The 21,733-nt window shown below is 49.1% G+C and overlaps 9 protein-coding genes across 9 annotated transcripts; 6 read left to right on the top strand and 3 right to left on the bottom strand.

Moving 5' to 3' along the window:
• Positions 1 to 10: 10 nt before the first annotated feature.
• On the bottom strand, positions 11 to 1,502 carry VTN00DRAFT_6362 (uncharacterized protein; the record flags this gene model as incomplete). The annotated part of the gene is made up of 4 exons (XM_069432990.1): positions 11 to 802; positions 863 to 1,145; positions 1,196 to 1,315; positions 1,372 to 1,502. The coding sequence occupies 4 exons, from the start codon at positions 1,500 to 1,502 to the stop codon at positions 11 to 13; spliced, it is 1,326 nt and encodes a 441-aa protein (XP_069288794.1).
• A 1,718-nt stretch (positions 1,503 to 3,220) lies between these two features.
• VTN00DRAFT_6361 (uncharacterized protein) lies at positions 3,221 to 7,343 on the top strand (the record flags this gene model as incomplete). Its single annotated transcript, XM_069432989.1, has 12 exons — positions 3,221 to 3,383; positions 3,573 to 3,717; positions 3,775 to 3,932; positions 3,983 to 4,172; positions 4,222 to 4,330; positions 4,386 to 5,334; positions 5,388 to 5,986; positions 6,044 to 6,153; positions 6,207 to 6,624; positions 6,683 to 6,997; positions 7,047 to 7,176; positions 7,234 to 7,343. The coding sequence occupies 12 exons, from the start codon at positions 3,221 to 3,223 to the stop codon at positions 7,341 to 7,343; spliced, it is 3,396 nt and encodes a 1,131-aa protein (XP_069288793.1).
• Positions 7,344 to 7,964: 621 nt separating this feature from the next.
• On the top strand, positions 7,965 to 8,954 carry VTN00DRAFT_6360 (uncharacterized protein; the record flags this gene model as incomplete). The annotated part of the gene is made up of 4 exons (XM_069432988.1): positions 7,965 to 8,117; positions 8,209 to 8,397; positions 8,582 to 8,861; positions 8,944 to 8,954. The coding sequence occupies 4 exons, from the start codon at positions 7,965 to 7,967 to the stop codon at positions 8,952 to 8,954; spliced, it is 633 nt and encodes a 210-aa protein (XP_069288792.1).
• Positions 8,955 to 9,357: 403 nt separating this feature from the next.
• VTN00DRAFT_6359 (uncharacterized protein) lies at positions 9,358 to 10,422 on the top strand (the record flags this gene model as incomplete). Its single annotated transcript, XM_069432986.1, has 2 exons — positions 9,358 to 9,413; positions 10,227 to 10,422. 2 exons carry the CDS (start codon positions 9,358 to 9,360, stop codon positions 10,420 to 10,422), a joined length of 252 nt encoding a protein of 83 aa, XP_069288791.1.
• Positions 10,423 to 12,209: 1,787 nt separating this feature from the next.
• On the top strand, positions 12,210 to 12,500 carry VTN00DRAFT_6358 (uncharacterized protein; the record flags this gene model as incomplete). The annotated part of the gene is made up of 1 exon (XM_069432985.1): positions 12,210 to 12,500. One exon carries the CDS (start codon positions 12,210 to 12,212, stop codon positions 12,498 to 12,500), a length of 291 nt encoding a protein of 96 aa, XP_069288790.1.
• A 2,006-nt stretch (positions 12,501 to 14,506) lies between these two features.
• On the top strand, positions 14,507 to 17,171 carry VTN00DRAFT_6357 (uncharacterized protein; the record flags this gene model as incomplete). The annotated part of the gene is made up of 3 exons (XM_069432984.1): positions 14,507 to 14,576; positions 14,667 to 15,273; positions 15,329 to 17,171. 3 exons carry the CDS (start codon positions 14,507 to 14,509, stop codon positions 17,169 to 17,171), a joined length of 2,520 nt encoding a protein of 839 aa, XP_069288789.1.
• Positions 17,172 to 18,519: 1,348 nt separating this feature from the next.
• VTN00DRAFT_6356 (uncharacterized protein) lies at positions 18,520 to 18,918 on the bottom strand (the record flags this gene model as incomplete). Its single annotated transcript, XM_069432983.1, has 1 exon — positions 18,520 to 18,918. One exon carries the CDS (start codon positions 18,916 to 18,918, stop codon positions 18,520 to 18,522), a length of 399 nt encoding a protein of 132 aa, XP_069288788.1.
• Positions 18,919 to 18,985: 67 nt separating this feature from the next.
• On the top strand, positions 18,986 to 19,680 carry VTN00DRAFT_6355 (uncharacterized protein; the record flags this gene model as incomplete). The annotated part of the gene is made up of 4 exons (XM_069432982.1): positions 18,986 to 19,092; positions 19,160 to 19,233; positions 19,355 to 19,443; positions 19,489 to 19,680. The coding sequence occupies 4 exons, from the start codon at positions 18,986 to 18,988 to the stop codon at positions 19,678 to 19,680; spliced, it is 462 nt and encodes a 153-aa protein (XP_069288787.1).
• A 131-nt stretch (positions 19,681 to 19,811) lies between these two features.
• Positions 19,812 to 21,574, bottom strand: VTN00DRAFT_6354 (uncharacterized protein; the record flags this gene model as incomplete). Its single annotated transcript, XM_069432981.1, has 2 exons — positions 19,812 to 21,359; positions 21,425 to 21,574. 2 exons carry the CDS (start codon positions 21,572 to 21,574, stop codon positions 19,812 to 19,814), a joined length of 1,698 nt encoding a protein of 565 aa, XP_069288786.1.
• Between the last annotated feature and the right edge of the window lie 159 nt (positions 21,575 to 21,733).

Genomic DNA, 21,733 nt, shown 5'->3' with positions numbered 1-21,733 from the left:
AGGTCTTCGCTTAGACAGCATCGATGGTGGCTCTTGTGGTGACCTGCTCATTTTTGTTACCAAGCTTCGATATCTGAAGGAACGCATCGACACCATAGCCTTCCAAACTGTGCAGCTCAAGACTGCCAGCCCAGTATTCAGCATACACCCTGCTCATTGGTAAACCCATACCCAACCGGAGATTGGGAGGTCGGGAACTTAGAGAGGCTAGGGAGCTTTCACGGTATGTCTCTTTATCGGCATCTTTCCTATCCGCCGATACCGTCAATTCCTGCATAGTGGCCGCCATCGTCGGAACTTGTCCTAGATTTTTCAAACGGGTCTGTGTACGAGGGCCCTTGCTGAAGGACCACAGATATGGCAGGATCTCTCGGGGAACGCCTCCTCCTTGGTCAGAGATCCGCATGATCACATGCTGAGGCGCTTCACAGATAAGCACTTCTATAGGAGGCGGCTTCTCAGAGGAGTCCTTATATCTTTCGATGACAGCCTGTATCGAGTTGCGCAGCAGCTCACCAATTATATACTCTAGATGTCCAAGAATATAAGGAAATGTCGTTTCAAGGTGGCCTTGTACAGAAATCTCTGGAATCTTGTCCGACCCAGAGCTCTGTCTCAGAAGCTCTTGCACAAGCTTCCCGCAACGCTCAACAACCTCCTTTGCATTACACTTCAAAAAGACTTCACCCACGAAATCCGCGTTCAAATCTGTTCGCGCCATCGAATCAGGGAAGTGCCACGGTGAGTTGAACGTTTCGGTTAAAGCAAGGTGCTGCTCCGCAATGACCCGACGGGAGATTCTCTAAAGCAAAAGGACCTTGTCAGCTTAGGAATACACAAATGAATTTTGAAGCTTCCATACAGCTCGTAACAAGGTATTCATAAATCGATCCATTTCGTCGGGATCGACAAGGTCCTGGCACTCTAGAACACCCATAGCCAAGTTTGGAATCACGGTGAGATGTTCCTTGAGAGTCTCGCGAAGAATGGCGCAGTATCTGTCGTTATCCTCGAGCGTCCTAATCTCTGGAACCCTTCTAAATCTCTCGAACGCTTTGTAGTAAAGCTCGTACACGAAGGATAGGTGAGGGTTAGCTACAACGACATAGGGAAGCTTCTGCATGTCTCGCAGACGGTGTGCGATTCTGCCACAGGTTAGTTACTACGGCCAAAAGCGAAACCATTGACAACCAACCTGGTAGGAAGCTCCGTACGGACATAGTTAGCGGAACTGATCAGTCGTGACTCCGTCAATGTCCGGCCAAAGAAGGTCAACTGTCTCAGACTGATTGGCCTGGCTTCGCGCTCCACCCATCTGTCGCACAGTCAACAAGAGCTCTTAAACCTCCCTAGACAATAAAATCGCCATACTCGTCGAGAACTGACGCTGGCCGCCATGGAGGCGGACACTGGGTGTTAGGTAATGCTGAGTAAAACCGAGGTTTGGGTACGCATCTCATCCAGATGTTTTGCCAACATCGAGCTGGATGACGACGCCGCATGCTGGAGTGCCATGCAATGCGTTATCCGGGACAGAAACGTTCCTGTTCGCGAGAGAAAATTTTGTTCAATGTGAGGAAATAATCGAGTCCCCCAAACATGGCTTCCCGATGATGGCCGTCATCTGCCTTGATGGGAGCTGCCTCCTGCCTGTGTCATTCTTCCTTCGGAGCAAAGTCGTCGATGTACGAGTTTCCTGTGGGCCCCCGAGCAGGGCGGTGAGGCCGCGAACGGGCCTGGGCTTATGACGCATAATTAGCATTCCAGTATTGCCGAGAAGCCGGCGTCTCCTGGACAATATTACAAACAATGTCAACTTTTCAGTCTATCGTGTCATGGTCTTCTCTAATAAAGTTGTCCATGGTTTTCCTGCGCTCCTCAGAAGACACTGTACTCAGTTCCCTAAACATGTCCTCCGATGGGGAGTGGACAAGATTAGAAGCAGCAGCTTGTCCACCGATCAGGCTATCAGGTACCCTAGGTAGATATCCCTCTTTTCATTGTATCAGCGAGTAGACCGCCCAAGTGTGTTATAGTTTTTGAAATGCCTTGCAGACTTGCAGTCAACTGGTTTTGCACGTGCCATTTCTCAAAGTTACACAGGTATTTACTAATTCACGGGTGTTCGTGTGGTGGGGATTGAACTGCAAGATGGAGGAATTATTGGATTATTTGATAGACTACTAACATGCATGGAGTGCTATATCCCGATAGACTACGATGGCTGAGCCAAGCAGATAGCAGATAAAACTGTGAAGTATTAGACTTCTACGGAATTATGAAGAGAGCACGAAAGGGGGGAGGAATAAGAATGTAATACAGATTCGGATTCTTGACGAAGTGGCCTTGCCAAATCTTCCGGATCAATGGCTTGAGTCTAATTTCAATATACCCCGTACTTCGGCAACGGGCGGATGCCGGGTTTGCTATTAATAAATATGCATCTTTACTATGGTGACAAATTTTGGTGTTCACAGTTTGCGCGGGGGTAAATCGCGGATAAGAAAAAAAATAAACAGTAATGTTTACGACGAACCCCCCATGGATTTGTCGCTGCTGGCAAACATATTGCTCATTCAGTCTCAAAATTTCATTTAAGCTGCCAATATGAAAAGAGCCTAGGATGCTTTTCAGTGTTCCTCACAAGAATTATGACGATATCACAGCCAAAGAACGACCGGCTTTGGCTGACGCGCGACCCCACCTGTGAAGAGGACACTTAGTGCATGTATGTACTCGGTCATAGTCTCGAATAGACTCTTTGTCGCAAAAGTTTTGTAGACGATGTATATCATTCATGGAGAAAAATAATGAATTCAAGAATGTAGTTTAATTACCCACAGACGTAGGACCGCGGCCAAGGATGATGTGGTGCTGGGGCTGCTGGAGCTCCGCGATTATTGGATTTGTGAACTCCGCCACTAGCTTTGACCCTCCGAGAGCTGGAATCTGTAGCGAGTTTGCTCAGGTCTTCCTCAGGAACATCGCCTCATCAAGTTCCGTGCTGCACCGATCCCGATCGCCTCTCTTCTCTGCTGCCTTTTCTTTGTTTTCTTTGCTGTATTTCTCCCACCACTCAGTGGAGCGGCAGTTTTCTGGTCTCAGTGCACGGAGGCACTTTCCTCCATGGACAACGTAAGACCTTGTCGTCCCTCTCTTTAAAACTGCCTTTGGATTCCGCAGTCCTGAGGCAGACGATCGCAACCGATCGCAAAAAAAGATGGAAGAAGACTTCGCTAACATGCACATTACTACGTCACAGCTCACGGATAATGATATGCTCGTTGATGAATATGAGCAGTTTAACAATGACAGAACAGATGTTGTCGTCGTCTCCCGCTCGGGCTCCGAAGAGCCTGAAGCGGAACCTCTCGCAGATGATTGTATGGTCCCTCCTTGCCTTTTACTGCGACTTATACGATATCTCTCTGCTGCTTCTTTTCCCTGTCCGGTTTTCAGTGGCGCTGTTGGATCAGTTTCGGGAGATGTGGAGTTGCTGCGCAACACCCATCGAGTCCAGGGTTTACAATCCTCGTTTGGAAGACGCTGTCTAATATGTCCTTGATATGCAGATGAGGCCATGATGGCACGAGTGCTCCCTAAGGACCCCGATTTGGAGACTGAAGACGAGACATACCACACGTGGCACATCCAAGACTGGCGGAAGTTGCGGCGAAAGGAGCATGGGCCGATTTTCGAGTGTGCAGGCTTCCCATGGTGCGTTAAGCTACGATATTGAGGAACTTAGAGATGAATTCCCTAACATGCTGGTAGGCGGATTCTATTCTTCCCTTACGGGAACCATGTGGAACATGCATCTTTCTACCTAGAACAGGCGTGGGAGAAGGAGCCACCCGAGAACTGGTACGCCTGTGTGCAGTTTGCTCTGGTGCTCTGGAATGTAAATGATCCATCGATATACGTCTCTCATGGTACGTACTCTCATTTCTCCTTTTGCGGTTACTTGCTAACTCTGGGATAGTCGCAACGCACCGTTATAATGCTGATGAAGGAGATTGGGGTTTTACTCGCTTCTGTGAGCTGCGAAAGCTGTTCAACATGCAATGGGAAGGCCGTGGTGCGACTCTTGTGCAGAACGATGAGGCAAACATAACGGCCTATGTCCGTGTTGTCAAGGATCCGACTGGTGTCCTATGGCACAGTTTCCAAAAGTATGAAGACCATAACTAATTTACATTGGATAGTGCTAACTATGCTTAGTTACGACTCCAAAAAGGAAACTGGAATGGTCGGACTGAGGAATCAGGGAGCGACTTGTTATCTCAATTCGCTTCTGCAGTCTCTGTACTTCACTAATGCATTCCGAAAGGTAAATTAACCCGTTCCTCAAGCTAAGAACAGTGGAATCTAAGTATATGTCGAAGGCCGTCTACCAAATTCCAACAGAACAGGAAGCCACGAGAGAAAACAGCGCCTGGACTCTCCAGAGGCTGTTCTATTCCCTGCAGACGAGCGACCACCCTGTCTCGACGACAGAACTCACAGCTTCCTTCGGCTGGGAATCAAGGCAAATCTTTGAACAGCAAGACGTGCAGGAGCTTTCGAGAAAATTAATGGAACGTTTAGAAGAGAAAATGAAGGGCACGCCGGCCGAAACTGCTCTTCCCGATCTCTTCGTTGGAAAGACGAAGACCTACATATCTTGTATAAACGTTGATTTTGAGTCTTCTCGAGTCGAAGATTTTTGGGATATCCAGCTCAATGTCAGAGGCAACAAGACACTTGACGATAGTTTTAAAGACTATATCCAAGTGGAGACGCTTGAAGGTGAGAACAAGTATGATGCTGGTCCACCATATGGCTTGCAAGACGCGAAGAAAGGCGTCATTTTCGAGAGTTTTCCACCTGTTCTACACCTTCACCTCAAGCGATTCGAGTATGACATCAACCGAGATGCGATGATGAAATTGAACGACCGACACGCTTTTCCGATGGAATTTGACGCTACGCCTTACCTCTCAGAAGATGCTGACAAGTCGGAGCCGTGGACCTACCAACTGCATGGTGTGCTTGTCCACAGCGGCGACTTCAATGCTGGCCATTACTATGCTTTCCTCAAGCCTACCAAGAATGGGTTCTGGTACAAATTTGATGATGACAAGGTGATCCGAGCTACAGAGAAGGAGGTCCTTGAAGAGAACTACGGCGGTGAATATGATCTTAGCAACGGCTCCATTGGCGTCCGACAACCGTATGCGCGAGGATTATCAACCAAGCGGTCGATGAATGCGTACATGTTGGTTTACATCCGAAAGTCACGGCTGGATGACGTTCTGGTGAATATAACCAATGAGGACGTTCCCTCCCATATTGGTATTGTTTTCTTCCTTAGCATTCGTCTTTGCTTTCGCTAACTTGACTCCTAGAAAAACGCCTTATCGAGGAACGTGCTGAAATAGCACGCAGAAAGAAGGAGAGGGAGGAGGCTCATCTGTACATCAATATTGGTGTTCTGGACGAAGAATCCTTCAAGTCCCACCACGGCTTCGACTTGACGAGTGTCGATCTTCCTGCCGGTGATCCGGCGCTGCCAAAACAGTACCGGGTACTCAGGGCTAAAAAGGTCGGCGAATTTGCGCAACAGATCGCGGAAGAGAGGGGCCTCAACCCAAACCAAATACGGTTTTGGGTAATGGTCAACCGTCAAAATAAAACGACGCGTCCAGATCAGGTGATTAAGGATCACGATATGACCGTTGAAGAAGCCTATAACAGATTCGGCACGAAAGGCAACCCATTCAGACTTTGGATGGAGGTTGGCCAGCCTGGTCCAAACGGGACGATTTCCTGGCCGGATGGAAAGGATTCCGTTCTTGTGTTCCTGAAGCACTTCGACGTTCCGGCTCAGACGTTGACCGGAATTGGCTCCACCTACGTTCGCAAAAACCAGAAAGTCGCAGATCTGGCCCCTACTATTTTAGAGAAAATGAATTGGCCTCCAGGTACTGAATTCCTATTGTTTGAGGTAGGCTGCAGATCCCCGCACAGTTTCGGTTGAATCCCTCTTACATCTATGTACCAGGAAATCAAACACACGATGGTCGATCCTATGAAACCAAAACAGACCTTCCAGCAGTCAGAGATACAGGATGGTGACATAATATGCTTCCAACAAACAATAAAAGAGTCCGAGTAAGTGACGTTTGGTGCATTGAGATTGGTACTTGAGAGTCTAACTTGAGTAGACTACCGCCGACTGCGATCTACACGGAGGCCAGACAATATTATGATTACCTACTCAACCGAATGAACGTCAAATTCGCTCCGGTCAAGCAGGGAGAGGGAGAAGAGTTCACGTTAACCCTTAGCCGAAAGATGACATACGATCAATTTTCGAAGAAGGTTGGCGAACATCTAAATGTCGATCCCACGCATCTGCGCTTCGCTCCTGTGATCGCAAGCAGTGGAAAGCCTAAACAATTCATAAAACGGAATATTGGCCAGAATCTTTATCAGATACTCAATGGCCAATACGGAACTTACGGGTATAGCATGCATCGGTCGGATGCACTATACTACGAGGTTCTAGAAACAAGTCTCAGCGAATATGAGACTAAGAAGTGTCTCAAAGTGACATGGCTCCCAGAAGGGGTTACTAAGGAGGTCTGTGGTCAAATGCTTGCCAAATTAACTAAAAAAGTAATACTAACTTGTGCTTTAGCAAATTTTTGAGGTTTTGGTAGCTAGGAATGGGAACATTTCTGACCTTCTGGCTGGACTGCAAAAGAAAGCGAACATCGACGAAGAGACCATTCGTGATGTCAGAGTTTACGAGGCGCACAGTGGCAAGATCTACAAGGAACTCAGCGAGAACTTCAGCATTGCTGGCATCAATGAGTTTGTAACATTGTACGCCGAGAAGGTGCCGGAAGAAGAAGTCAACATGCAGGAGGGCGAACGGACAATCAACGCATTCAACTTTGATCGGGAGCCGAATAAGCCACATGGCGTCCCCTTCAAGTTTGTTGTCAAGCCAGTAAGTACATTGGAGAAACTCGCAGCGTTCGTATTCTTACAATCGATAGGGTGAAATTTTCAAAGAAACCAAGGAGCGATTATCGAAGCGGACGGGAATCAAGGGCAAGCAGTTCGAAAAAATAAAATTTGCCGTTGTCCCTCGCGCGATGTATTCGAACCCAAGATATCTAGAAGACGGTGTGTTTCAATGCTTCCCTCATTCTCTCCGTCATTTGCTGACGATGTATCTTGTAGATGACATCCTTTCGGACGTAGCTACCGATCCTGATGATCTCCTCGGCCTCGACCATGTAAATAAGAACAGGGGCTTCTGGAATAGAAGCGAATCTTTCTTCATCAAATAGACATCATGGGGGCGCGGGTCTTTTGTGTTTGGAACCCCCCTTCTCATTGGTCATTCAACTGAAGTTCATAGGAGGAAGCGTCAGCAGTCCAACCACAAAGACGACGTGGGCAGTCATGAACATACCTCCTATCTATCCACCTGCGCATATTGAAGGAGATCATGACATCATGGAAACTGGTAGTGGGATATTCTTGTCTTCACTTCTTTCAATCACGCTTTTATCAAGGTTGCTTTGGGTCGGTTTCTTCTGGAGGAAAAAAATATTTTTGCTGGTTTCGCGTCTGCATCAGCGTCTCTGGCAAGCCTTGTAGAGGTACGAGTATGTGAGAGATGAAATACATCGATTTGCGTCTATTTCTTATAAGACTTGTGTAGTTTGTATGTGATCCTTTTCCTCGCAGCGTGTATCCGCTGGCTTGGCGTTGAGACGGGGCTGTTAACGATGCCTGAGGCGATAATGCAAACAGGCCAAACACTACGTGGACTCGAACTCACAGCTGTCCAGATTCCAGAACACCGTCGGTACTCCTGAATCTACAGCTTGGGTCGAGGAGCAAACAAAGCCGACAAGAGAGATATTGTCTCTATAATACATTACGTTCACTCCTTCCCAAACACGATGCGCGTTGCGACCCTTGTACTTGGCCTGCTGGCCACTGCGGTGTCGTCCGTCTCGGCGACTGCCCTGACCTACAAGCTGGGTGCCAACGAGAAGGCGTGCTTTTACACCCAGGTCGATCAGCAGAATGCTAAGGTCGCTTTCTACTTCGCTGTGAGTGCCTCATACCGAATATTACCATATTATTAGTTTTTTGTCTTCACGAATGGTGGCGATTGATTGCTCATGCGATCCATGAATGAAGGTCCAATCCGGCGGCTCCTTCGATGTCGACTACTCCGTTGTTGGACCCGGTGAGAAAGTCATTATGGAAGGGACCAAGGAGAGACAAGGCGATTTTGTCTTCACGGCCCAGAACGTTGGAGAATACCGATTCTGCTTCAATAACGAGATGTCGACGTTCGCGGAGAAGATGGTCGATTTTGAGATTGCGGTTAGTCAAGCACCTTTCGCAATTCTACTTTCTGCGTTTGCTGCATCGGCGCCTTGAGAATATCTGTCACGCGACTTCTACATTATTTGAATGCTGTCGACCTTGATATACCATACGTGGCACGGACTTGACGCCGTCGGCGGTAGCCAATTGACGAGCGACTGACATCCCTTTCACCCTGCAGGTCGAAAATGAGCAACGCGCCCAGCTTCCCTCTAAGCAAGGTGCCAGTCCTGAGCAGGCCTCAGCTCTTGAGGAGTCCATCTTCAAGCTCTCCGCCCAGCTGTCCACGATATCCCGCAACCAGAAGTACTTCCGAACACGCGAGAACCGCAACTTCAGCACAGTGCGCAGTACGGAACGGCGTATCTTCAACTTCAGCGTCGTGGAAAGTTTGTTGATGATATCTATGGCGGGGCTTCAGGTCTTCATTGTGCGATTCTTCTTCCAGGGAGCCAGAAAAGGTACGCTGCTCATTTTTTGGGATACGTTGTCACGTGCCTGCGGACTAAACTGGAGTGTATTGCTGACTAACTTAACGTCCAGGCTACGTGTGATGATATAGATAATAATGTGATTTGGACTGTTCAGTGTATTTTCTATCTGTTGTTATCTATAGGTTGTTAAATTTGAGAACGGAAAAATCGATACGACTTGATTAGTTGTCACCCCTGGTTAAGCATCCCCCGGTCAGGTGCCCGTCTCCGAAGATATCGAGTACCCAATTTTTGTCCCTCGATGGCCTTTACACCCTGCAAGTAAGCCGCTGCAGCTATTCGGGATAGCGCTGCTACTCGCGCAAAATTTGGGCTTTCGTGCCCACCCATTATCCATGCTTCAGCCTGGCAATGGCAACCCATGCATGGATTATATCCGGGTCCGTCTTTCCCTACATTGGAATAGGCTGCTGCTACCTGTTCGGTCAGCTGCTGGTGAAAAAAGAAAGTAGCGGTGTCCCGCATGCGTGGAGCGTTCAGTGATGTGCCCAACTCGGAACCAGATGTGAACAGGTACCGGTATGCACATAATTCTGCTTGCTCGTCGAAGGATAAAACGGATTTTATTGCCACAATGGAGCCTTAAGCTTGTTGACAAGACCGTGAGTCTTTCTTCGTGATTCTGTCTCATTCTGGATGCTGAGACTGTGGATGAGGCCAGAGGCGATCCCGCGAGCAAGCAGATAAATGTATATAATCATGTCTTATGACGTACCGTGTAGTGCTGTGGCCCAATTGTGTCATGCTGCGGACTCGCATAAAGTCTATGACTTTCCCTTCTCCGCTGTCGTATGCTTCGAACCCCAGGACCTCCACCCCCTAAGAGCATCTTATGACATGAGCCCTGTTCTCTTATTGGGATTGTACAGAATACGGTGTCTCGAGCAGACTGGGCTCCAACGACTGCGATTCGTTACGGAAAGGGCCGAACCGGATTCGTGGAGACACAGTCGCTTTCACGGCCACTTATACACAATTCTGCTGAAGATCTGCAGTGTTTCCCGCCCTCTACCAGCTCTCTGCCCTGGTCAAGCAGCGGTTAGCCGATCCATTGGTGAGATGAAAGGCCCCCTGTCCACTGGAGGCCTCGCGTTCAGGCCCTTTCTTGACCAGGATATGGAGGGTGCCCTGCCTGGACTCTGTTGACTAGCTTCTTGACGGATCCTCCATCTCTTTTTTGAAAAGGGTTCCGCTTCGTTTAGGAGGACTAACAGGTACCTGGTAGTTTCGCCTGCTTCGCCATTAGGTTTTTGTTGGAGTATTCCTTAAGATATACGAGTACGTGCACAATGAAGGGAAGCTGAAGCTCCGAAATATTGCTTCCCCCAACAGCATCGCGGGCCTGGTTCTGGATAATGACGTCCGGCTGTATCGAGGATTCGAGCTTGCTGTAAGCTTTGCGGTTCAGAATAGCGCCACAAAGCCATCCCGGGATCAGGGCATAACCATGTCCATTTTTGGAGCTCGCAATTGGCTCCTTGAGGCGTGCTGGGACCCAGACACCGTGATCACCACTTGGATGCAGTAATGCGCCTCTTTGTTGATGGCTTGCGTATCCGTGTCCCACTGATCTTCTGGACACGGCTGGAACTTATTGACATACATTAGGTACACTTTTGAACGTGTTTTAGAGTAGGCTATCGACTAGTCTATAGGAAATAAAAAGAGCGCAGTGAACTATTGGTTGAATCGAGAACCAACGCGGCTGGACCGTCAGACTGCGACTAGGGCAGGATGTTGTCGGCGCAGCATGACGTCACAGGCACTCCTCTGCTTCAAGCCTCCGACCTCCACGAGACACGTAGAGGACACGGGGACCACGTCCAACTGCTTACTCTCAGGTCTCAACGGCAGATATTCTCTTGGTCAATACTTCTGTGACCGCCACCCAAGGACGCCAATGGGATAATACGGTCAAAGCCCTATCCGACGCACAGTTGCAGGTATCTGATACCTACGTCTGCGGCCCTTGTTCTACAACAACACGAGTGATCATGAACGAACAGACACAGAACGCGTCCGGGGACCTATATTTTATCAGATGACATGGGATATTGGGCATTGACATTGTTTTTCTAAGTTGCTCTTGGCTCGAGAAGCAATTGCTTTTCACATTTCTTATCTTTCATGTTGAGTTTCCGTCCTCAGTTGAAACTCTAATGCTCAAAGGACTAGCCGTGTGGAGCCAGTTCGGTGCGAAGGCCTCACGCTGACCGAGCTAGTTGACCATGGTTCGTGGGTAGCTTCACAGGCTGCTATGGGTAACTTCTAATTTGGGATGGCCCCCCTCTGGATACCCGGGAACGACCTCGAGGTTCACGGCTCCTGAACATTGGTAGACCCTCCAGGCATGTTGTCAGGTAGAGCCGACGAGAATAAATCTGCAGGGGCCAGAGCTACGAGTGGATAATGGTCGGCCCATCATCTCCCATGAGGGCTGACCCTCAGCAGTACCCAGTGACCTCATACTACTAACTTAGGTAGTCTTGGAGGATTACCAAGCAGTACAGGCCCATGACCCCCATGGCTATGTGGCTCTTATCATTGCATGACAGGCTCCCTACCCGTCCACAAGCTTAGCGAGGCGTGGTGACGCTAGGCCATCTGCAAATGAGAGTGGCAAGTTGTAACCGCCCGTCCGATGATGTCGGCAGCAGCTCAGCCGCTGGGGATACGATGATATCATGGGTGCTGTAACAGCGTCAATGGTTATAGTACGTACACGCTGAACGAATCAAAGCCATTGGAGAAGTCTACACCGATACATTTTGAAAGCCGCGTTCCTTCCATACTCGATTCGACCTGACGACTACTGCTTATGGTTGTCGAGCTAGACACTTGTCTCTACAAGATATTATTTCGTGGCTCTGCATTGATCAGGTACTACTGTGGACAGATGTACGGCTAAGGCTTATTTTTGCTTTCTCGAGTTTTATTCTTCCCGTCACCCACATTACCAATCGAACTTCTTAACAAGGTGAACTTGAGTTTTCTCATATATGTATAACCCTACGGACGTTATTGCTAAACCTACTATTCACACATTATTATCCTATATACATCGTCTGAAGTGGGGAGAAAGAAAGAGAAAAAGAAGAAATCAGCAATCAACCCGGGTATTGCCTCCATTGAACATATGAATAAATGAGGAATAAAGATTCCTCATATGGTCCCTACAGAATTCTGTCGGGAATGATGGGCTGACTGTGCTACAGATAAAAACGAATTATGCGTTCCCTATCGACAACCGGACGACCTTTGAAGGACAAACAGTCTATGCTTTCTGTCGATGGGAGGCGTGGTGAAGACACAACAATGACCGTTCCGAGAAGTCCTCCATTGAACATGAGCCGTCATGCGTCCTTGGATGATTATTCTAGAGTCATGCTCCAATATACCCAGCGACAGATGGCCGCCTTCACCGATATCGACCACGGAAATAGGCACAACAGTGTCGGGAGCAGTAGCAGCGGGAGTAGTAATACTAGCGGTCGAAGCAATACTTCGATTGCAGGTGAAATGGCCCGTGAAGCTATTGGTCCTAACCCTCCTACCGGCGCCAGAAGTGTCCGGTCGCATGTCGGAGAAACACCCAAGAGACGTTAATGCTCATTTCTGAAATACACGAGAAAGGTTAGTGCTGGTAAAACCATTATACCGCTTTCGAGTTTCTCGTTCACATCATAGCTAACGGTGACGATGAATAGATGAATTAATTGTCTATTATCTTCATCGGTACACGGACGAGTAGGATGGTAGCGAGGTTGATATCTAATTAATTCAGTTGACCCTCTTCAGTCCTTCCATAATATTTTTCCCCCTTTGAAGTTGCATGAGCTAGTTGGTGTTTCCTGCGAGCTGTTATTTCCTATCTCAAGCAGCTTTTTAACCTCCACTGTCATTCCCTCAAGGAATTTACAACCTATCCATCACTCAGAATTTTTTAATATTCCCTTCAATGTCAGATAATATTAATCTTTTATCTATCTCAATCTGCTCGAGCTTCCTTTTCTTCCGTGAGGAAATTTGTTCAGGTGATCCTGTACTCGATGTGTTGTACGGTATCTCGTGAGTTACCTAGTCGATGCGATCGTTTAATAATGGCAACAAGATATGTAATTGCTCGAATAGACTACGAGAGAGTCTTACTTGAATGTCAATATCTAGAGCATGAGAACAGAATTCGATTCGCGGGTGGATGTCATGGTTAAGTAGGGTGAAGACGTTAGATTTTTATATTTTATATCTCTAAAGTACCTAACGTAGGCTGCTTACCCCAGGGTTCGTTCCACGTTCAACACGAAGACGTGACTTGAATGGCGAGACATTTACTGATGGTTTGATGTACAGTACTTGTCGCTTTTATCCATACGCACCGTCCAATTCGGGAACCTTAAAAAGTACCTAGGTATTTTACTCTGTATAACCTAAGAGTATGACTCCGGCCCTTTTGAGAATCTACTGTATATTCCACCGATTGCCTGCATTAAAAGTGACAATAGACCCCTTTTTTCGTCTATCATAGTTAAATTAACATCAGTTTAAGGAGTTTTTGTGGCGAGTTTCGAAATACCTCCCTTGATCGGTGTCGACGGAACTTCGTTCCCAATGCCTTAAAATGGCATATAATGACCTCCCAGACGGATGATATACTTAACAAGCAGGCAGAAGATACCCTAAGATGGAAACGATGTTATACAAATCATGTTCACGCTCATCCTTGCCAAATGATATTGCGCGAATTTCTCCGCTCACTCCACCGCAGGAACAGCGACGCGATCGACAACTGCAGTTAACCAGGTCCAGGACCGTCCCGCCTTCGCGAGAAGACACGAACGTAGCATGAAAATCTATATATGGTTCTCCTCTCGCAAGCAGCCTGGCCCACAGCCCCGAAGATTCGAAGAGAAACGCAGTTTTCCTATATGTCGGGTAAACCTCGGTGTTCTTGTCCATCCCCGCCCTTTCGTACTACCTTATGAAGATCATCGCGGGGATGCCGTGGACAATTCATATGCGAGTGCCCTATGGGGCCCCGAAGTGTTTCCTGTTGATCGGACAAGCCAAATCACCCACAAGCCCACCCTGGTAGCGGCTTTCTACTTGCACTTTCTACACTACTGAATCATATCTTTCGTCACCCCCTCCCTGCAACATAGCGGCTTGGCAGATTGCCATTCTAAAACCATGTGTGATTTTGAAGCTATTGGAGGGTGCCCAGACACTATGATAGGTCACAGGCTCTAGACGAAGCCAGCCGAGAACAAAATATAAGAAAAGCGGCAAGGTAAATTGCTTGGACAGGGGGTATAGGGTAACAAAAGATATGGTCCAGCAGTGTAAATGAACAAAGGACACCCCCGGCCACCCTCTGAGAAGATCAGGTTTCTTCCCCTGGAACCATAATCGCTCCAGGACTGCCGTCGCGGGATATTGTCGTGCAGTCCTGCCCACGACCAACTGCTCTGAGCTGTCGGCCAGACAGCTATAAATGCCAATATATACCTAGCTACTAACACTTGTGACTTCCGTCTCTACTGATCGCTCCACACTTCCTTCTGGGATTCTTTCTTTACCCATTCCATCAGAGTAATTCACCAAAGCAGAACGCGATGGTCCAGATAGATATAGATAAAGCTCTTTCGGAGCTCGCACTCGCAGAGAAGGTAGCCCTCACGGCAGGTATGATGTCCTTCGCGCTTAAGCCCATATCCACTTTCATCATGACTTGGTCCTGCAAGTATAGCCACTGATGCATATATTTGTTGGTAGGGGTCGATTTCTGGCATACTGCCTCCGTGCCGCGTTTGAATATCCCCGCCCTTCGCACCTCTGATGGCCCAAACGGTGTCCGTGGCACTCGCTTCTTCAATGGCGTCCCGGCTGCCTGTCTGCCCTGTGCAACCGGCCTCGGAGCGACATGGGATACTGAGCTGCTGGAGAAACTCGGGCGGTTGCTTGGTGAAGAGGCCAAGGCTAAGGGCGCACATGTCCTCCTGGGCCCGACCATCAACATTCAGAGATCACCTCTGGGAGGCAGAGGATTTGAATCCTTCTCTGAGGATGGAGTGTTATCGGGAACCCTGGCTGGATATTACTGCAAGGGTGTGCAGGAGGAGGGTATTGCTGCTACGCCCAAGCATTTTGTCTGCAATGACCAGGAGCATGAGAGGATGGCAGTCAACAGTATTGTCACACAGAGAGCCATGAGAGAGATCTACTTGCTGCCATTCCAGCAGGCTTTGAAGATCTGCGATGCGGCTTGCATCATGACAGCCTACAACAAAGTCAACGGATTACATGCAAGTGAGAATAAAGCGATTATTGATGACATCTTGCGCAAGGAGTGGGGATGGAAGGGCCTTATCATGAGCGATTGGTATGGCAGACCTTTAAATCCTACATTGACGATACGGATACTGATTTTAGAACAGGTTTGGAACATACAGTACATCAGAGGCTGTCAATGCCGGTCTCGACCTCGAAATGCCGGGCAAGACACGCTGGCGTGGACAGGCCCTGGTCCACGCAGTCTCATCGAACAAAGTCCCAGAACGCATCCTGGATGAGAGGGTGAGAAAAGTCCTTAACCTGGTGAACTTTGCGCATAATTCTGGGATCCCGGAGGGCGCTGAGGAGAAGTGGCTGAATCGCCCGGAAGACCAGGCCCTGCTCAGGCGCGCGGCGGCTGAATCTGTAGTCCTGATGAGAAACAACGGAAATATCCTTCCATTTGACAAGAACAAGCCAGTTGCGGTCATCGGGCCTAACTCCAAGGTCGCCTCCTATTGTGGTGGTGGCTCAGCTTCACTGCCGGCGTACTATACCGTGAACCCCTTCGAAGGTGTTTCAGCGAAAAGCAAGGAAGATGTCTTTTTCTCCCAGGGAGCCTACGCACATAAGGAACTACCTCAGCTTGGCCCATTGATGAAGACCCCTGGTGGAAAACCTGGTTTCCTGTTCAAGGCGTATAACGACCCTCCCAATACCAAAGACAGAGAACTCATCGATGAGATCCATCTAGTCAACTCGTTTGGTTTCCTCATGGACTACGTCAATCCAAAGATTAAGTCTATGACTTTCTATGTTGATGTGGAAGGGACCTTCACTCCAGAGGAGGATGGGATATACGATTTTGGTGTCAGTGTTGCTGGAACCGGTCAGCTCTTTATCGATAAAGAGCTGATTGTAGACAATACCAAGAACCAGCGCCGGGGCTCTTCATTCTTTGGAAGCGGCACCGTGGAGGTGAAGGGTTCCAAGGAATTGAAAGCTGGAAAAACATACAATGTCCTCTTCCAGTTTGGCAGTGCACCAACCTCAGACTTGGACATGAGGGGGGTTGTTGCATTTGGTCCCGGTGGATTCAAGCTCGGTGGATGTAAACGCCTAAGCCAGGAGGAGTCTATCACACATGCAGTTGATATTGCCTCAAAGACTGAGCAAGTTGTCATATTTGCTGGTCTGAATAGCGAATGGGAAACGGAAGGATACGATCGTGACCACATGGATCTACCTCCCGGTAGCGATGAGTTGATATCCCGAGTTCTGAAAGCAAACCCAAAGGCTGTTGTAGTGATCCAGAGCGGAAGTCCAGTCACCATGCCCTGGGTCAACGATTCCAGCGCATTGTTACAGGCCTGGTATGGTGGGAACGAAAGTGGAAACGGCATCGCGGACGTTCTCTACGGCGACGTGAACCCGTCCGCCAAGTTGCCCATCAGCTTCCCCGTTCACCTCCGCGACAACCCATCCTACCTAAATTTCCGATCAGAGAGGGGTCGTGTCCTCTACGGCGAAGACATCTACGTGGGATACCGCTACTACGAGAAGACCCAAACACCCACACTCTTCCCCTTCGGCCACGGCCTCTCCTACACCACTTTCTCCCGTTTCGGCCTGACTCTCACCTCATCTCCCGAGAAGCCCAAGCTGGAAGATGGCGAAACGATTACTGCCTCCCTGACTGTTACCAACACTGGCTCAGTTGCCGGTGCAGAGATCGTCCAACTCTGGGTGATCCCGCCCGCGACGGCAAGCGTCAACCGTCCCGTCCGTGAGCTCAAAGGGTTCAAGAAGATCTTCCTCCAGCCCGGGGAGAAGAAGACCGTTGAAATAGTCGTGGAGAAGAAACTCGCCACGAGTTTCTGGGATGAGACACGAAATGCGTGGATCTCCGAGGCGGGCGACTATGAGGTTCTCATTACCGGTACGGGAGAGGGCACGCTCAGGGCTGGCTTCAAGGTCGAGAAGACACGGTTTTGGCTGGGACTGTAGATCCCCAATCAACATGTAGCTAGCTTGGAAGCATCCAGTGGCCTCTTACCACGCGTTATGGATTTACGAGATACGTCCTCCGTTGATACTTGGTATAGATCATAGACACGAATTATACACGAGTCACGACCACCATCATCTTGGAACCTCCTTAAATCGACACTTCGACAACATAATCCTTCTCCGCAATATCCACTAAGCAGTAAACATATATGGCACAGAGTTCTGCAAAGTGAATCGACAGCCCTCTCAGGGCCCGACACTCCGTAACATGGAGCGTACACTTAGATGACTACCTAAGCATTGTGCCGAGGCAGATCCAACTTCCGAACATATATTAGAAGCAGAAAAACAAAGTTTCTCCTTACTACTTAAACTCCCAGTCCAGTTAATAGAATTCTTAGCACGGTGCTGCTAGCTAGGGGCGGGAGGCTTAGAAGAGGGAGGGCGACACCCCTTGCATATCGCGTACAATATAGTACGCCGGTACATGAGCAGACACTTGAAAATACCAGCCAGTTGTCGAGACTTCGGGAAGTGTAATCTAGACACCTAGGGAGCTAGTTTCTCTTGCTTTTATTGTCCAGGTCTTGTATCTTACTCCGTACATTAAGTAGGTAGCCAGTAAGCAGTAGCTGTCTCCATGCTTTTTTCGACGGGTGGCGTCACAGGAGCAATTGTTTCGTTGCTTAGGTAGGTTTAGTCCTCGCTTCTTGCAGGCAAAAAGGAGATGCTGGGGCCGGGAGAGGGATAGAGTCCTGTGTAGGTAAGTAGATAGGATACGTCGTACGCCATGCTATCTATTATCTATCATCGAGACAGAGAAAGGCACAGCGCGGCGAGCTGAGGACATGGCTAGGCTAACTAGGCCCTGCGGCCTGGGCGAGGGAGGATGCAACTATATAGACACATCCGTCGAAGTGGCTGGGAAGGAGAGTCTAGACGCTCTTTACCTAGCATACCATACTTCGTACATTTATGCCACGAAACGCATGTTTTCGTTTCACCTCGTCTCCAGTTCACATTCCTCGGCAGGGAGATCCGGAGGGAACGAACTGTGAGGGCTACCTGTAGAGCGGACAGTGAGCAGTGGCTGGGTGAAGGGAAGGGAGAGGGATATCGGATTTATTCGTACTGCAGCTGTAATAACTCCAGGAGGTTCTGCAAGCAGAAAGGAATGAGTCCACAAACACGTGCCACGCCACCACTCCCCCCGCGTGACTGGGGGATATGATTTAACAAGAGCACCGATCTTGACTCGAATGTAAGAAATGAAACGTGAGGAGGGTTCTCTCGATTTCTTGGATCCTGATCTCCCTGACTCCTTTCATTCCCGCTACTCTCTTTTTTATCGTTCTGCCGTTCCTTCATGGACGAGATCGTGCACAGTTCCTGGAGAGGATAGGTCTTTCTCCAGGCTTTTCTTCTTCGAAGTAGTATCCCGTCCACTCCTTTCAGTTTCTGTACTTGTTTTGTTTCCTCTTTTCGTCGTCTTGAATAGCCTCTCCTTGATACCCGTCCGTTCGTTGAATTGGAAGCTGGATAGCTTGTTCTCGCGCGCAGACTTCTCACTTCTCCAGAGATATCCTACTTCCTGCGACCGGCATCGAGCAGCAATACAAATTGAATAGCAACAAAATGCGTCTCTCGATATCTTGCTTCCTACTTGCAGCCAGTTCTCTCGCTGCCGCGGCACCGCCTCAACAGCATCAAGCTCGGGCGTCAACATCTCCTTCCCCAGCTCCATCTCCCGCAGCAGAAGAAGGACAACAACAAATGACTAAACCCGTCTGCGCAGACCATGCTAGGAGGCAATGTTGCATCTCCGTCAGAGGGTTAACAAAAGAACTATTGGACCCTCTAGGCTCTGTGATTCCGTTCTTGAGCGGAGTAAAGATCGGGTCCGTGGTTGGGATCGGATGTAGGTTTCCTAGTGTTCTGATAATACCACGCAGATGACCGACGAATTCATTTCCATGCGATAACAGGCACGCCTATGGCCGAAGACGCGCCAGACCATACGTGTCGAAACACGGTTTCATGCTGCTCTGGCAAGACATTGGTGAGTAATAAATACACCTAGTTTTCTGGACTGGTCCTTTGCCAGCCCCTCTCCTTTTGGTCATTATATGCACCTTCATGGTGAACCAAAACTGATATTGACTTCCCTCTTGACCGGACAGGCTGGATCGGGAACCATAACTTTCGGATGCGAGGACTTGCCACAAGCTTAGTAGAATGTTTTGCGGAAAGAATACTACCTTATGATGCCGTGGTCAACAATGTCTGATATGGAAGAGTTGGGAGGGGTTATCAGGAGAGTACATCGATTGGGGTGTTAAACGGGTTCACTCTTGTATCAACGGCTGTATTTCGTGTTATGTCTGTTCAGATACCTTTGCTGTATGTGTTGATTCCGCATTTGCGGTCGGTGTTGGTAAATGTGGAGATTTGCGAATCTCTGTACATCTGTCAAAAACGGGGTATTTTGACTGTTCCTGAGACTTAGAAAGATTTCAAACTAAATAGTACTGTGCAGTCACTTGAACAAAAAGTATGTAAAAAATAAAATAGGAATTAAAATATCTCTCATTGATCCAATAAGTTATCATTATCGTACTGTACATGATAGATATTCGACTATCGCCATCCTGTACCATGGCCTCCAGACGAGTATCCACTTCCTCCCGACTGGCTCCATGGGTTATGGTTTCCTTGACCTTGACCCATGGAGTAAGGTGGAGGGAAATGATACGAGCCCGGTGGCACTTGCTGCCCCTGACCTGGGGGAGGCGGCGGATATTGGCCCCCTTGAGGTGGAAACGGCGGATTGAAGCCAGGCATACCTCCTGGAGGCAAAGGAGGAGGCGGTGGTGGCCACGGCCCGTGATAGTTTGGCGGCGGTGGAGGAGGAATAGGGACCCCGCCGGGTCCCAGTGGAGGTTGACTGAACTGTTGACCGTTGTTCATCGGGAACTGAGGCGGAGGTGGTGGAGGGACACCTTGAGGCGGAGGATATGGATGGCGTGGAAAAAATGACCGATGGGGAGATGGGGGTCGTGGAGAATAAGACCGCTGTCTCGATCGTGACCGTGTGCGTGACTTTGACCGCGGAGGACTCCGTGATCGAGAGTAAGAGTCACGGTGCTGCGGAGGGCCGCGCCGACGCGATACAGATCTACTCCGTGATCTTGAATATGATCGTCTTCTGCCATCAGGACTGGGACTATCACTGTAACGTCTCCTCTTCCGTGGACTCTCACTTCCGCTCCGGCTGTGGCTTCGGCTTCGACTTCGGCTGCGGGAATCGCCCGACTCTTTCCCATTTCTCATCCTCATCTGCTGGCAAAACGCACGCGACCATCCGTAGTATGTCTCGCCATCGATTATTTCTCCAGTAGCCTCATCTCGAATGACCTTTTGACCGAGCTCGTCGAAGTCAACGACAGCGTTCTCATCATGTTCAGGCTCATCTGTGCCATATATTCGATCAACGTCCTTGAGAAATTTCTTCAACGCTGAGACCAGCTTTTCGTCTGCAGGACCGGCCAGGAACTGGAGCGGCTTCACAGCCTCTGGCCGTATGGGGGTCGTCGAGTTCGGGACTATATGAGGAACGAGGTTTCCCGCTGGGAGGTCGTAGTACGGCGTGGAGGTATCCCCATGAGTCGGCGGCATGACGAATGGCGCATCTCTCGCGGCATGCTTCTTTTCTGCCTCCGCATCACCATCCAATATCCCAATTGATGTTTTGATGGCATCGACCGACGCCGAATTCTTCACTGCTTCGCGAAGCTTATTGACGTAGTCTGAGCTGTAATATCCGTGTTCACCCCATATATCGAGAAGCTCATCTAGTCGTCTGCGATGTTTCGGGTTCTTCTGACGATCAAACGAAGCTGCAAGACCGAGCAGGTCGACCATATATGGCTGCAGCGAGCTGGTAAGAGTTGGAAAGGCCGTTGAAGTGTCGGAGTGGTACTTCGCGTGGTGGAACAGGTCGTTCAGCAGATAGAGGATATGTAGCCTTTTGCGCTTCCCAGAGGGCCCTGAAGGACCAGCGACAGGCTTCTGCGGCTTGTCATCTCCAGCCTTGAATGATTCCGACAGCACGACCAGGTACTTGCCCAACACTCCCACCCTGTTGGACGACAAGACGACATTTTTGAGAAGCCATGATTTACAAGTCTATTCCACGCTCACAGATTTAGTAAACACATTTACCCAGAGCCAAGGACACAAAAATATCAGACCTGGATATTTGCGGGAGAGCAATGCGACAGTGCTTTGTCTAGCAACGAGTGGAAAGCTGTGATCTCGTCGCGGGGAACGGAGGAGGGATCGGGGCGCAGAAGCCCTGCTGAAAAAGCAGCCTTCGCAATGGCAACCTGATGAGAAGCCATGCTCGGGTCAAGAAGGATAGAGTGTCAGGAGGAAGGACTTTTCATGAACATGAACCTCACATCCTCTGTACGCAGAGTGGCGTCGCGGTTCAGCGAGCTTGAAGCTCGTCGGGGATCGCTGCCCTGCCCTGCGCACGTGACCGCTAGGCTGCATCGGCT

Source organism: Thermoascus crustaceus (assembly GCF_041956765.1).
Source record: "Thermoascus crustaceus strain CBS 181.67 unplaced genomic scaffold VTN00scaffold_3, whole genome shotgun sequence".
NCBI lineage: Eukaryota > Fungi > Ascomycota > Eurotiomycetes > Eurotiales > Thermoascaceae > Thermoascus > Thermoascus crustaceus.
Note: the sequence above shows the minus strand (reverse complement) of the source record. Positions and strands in the feature narration are given on the sequence as shown.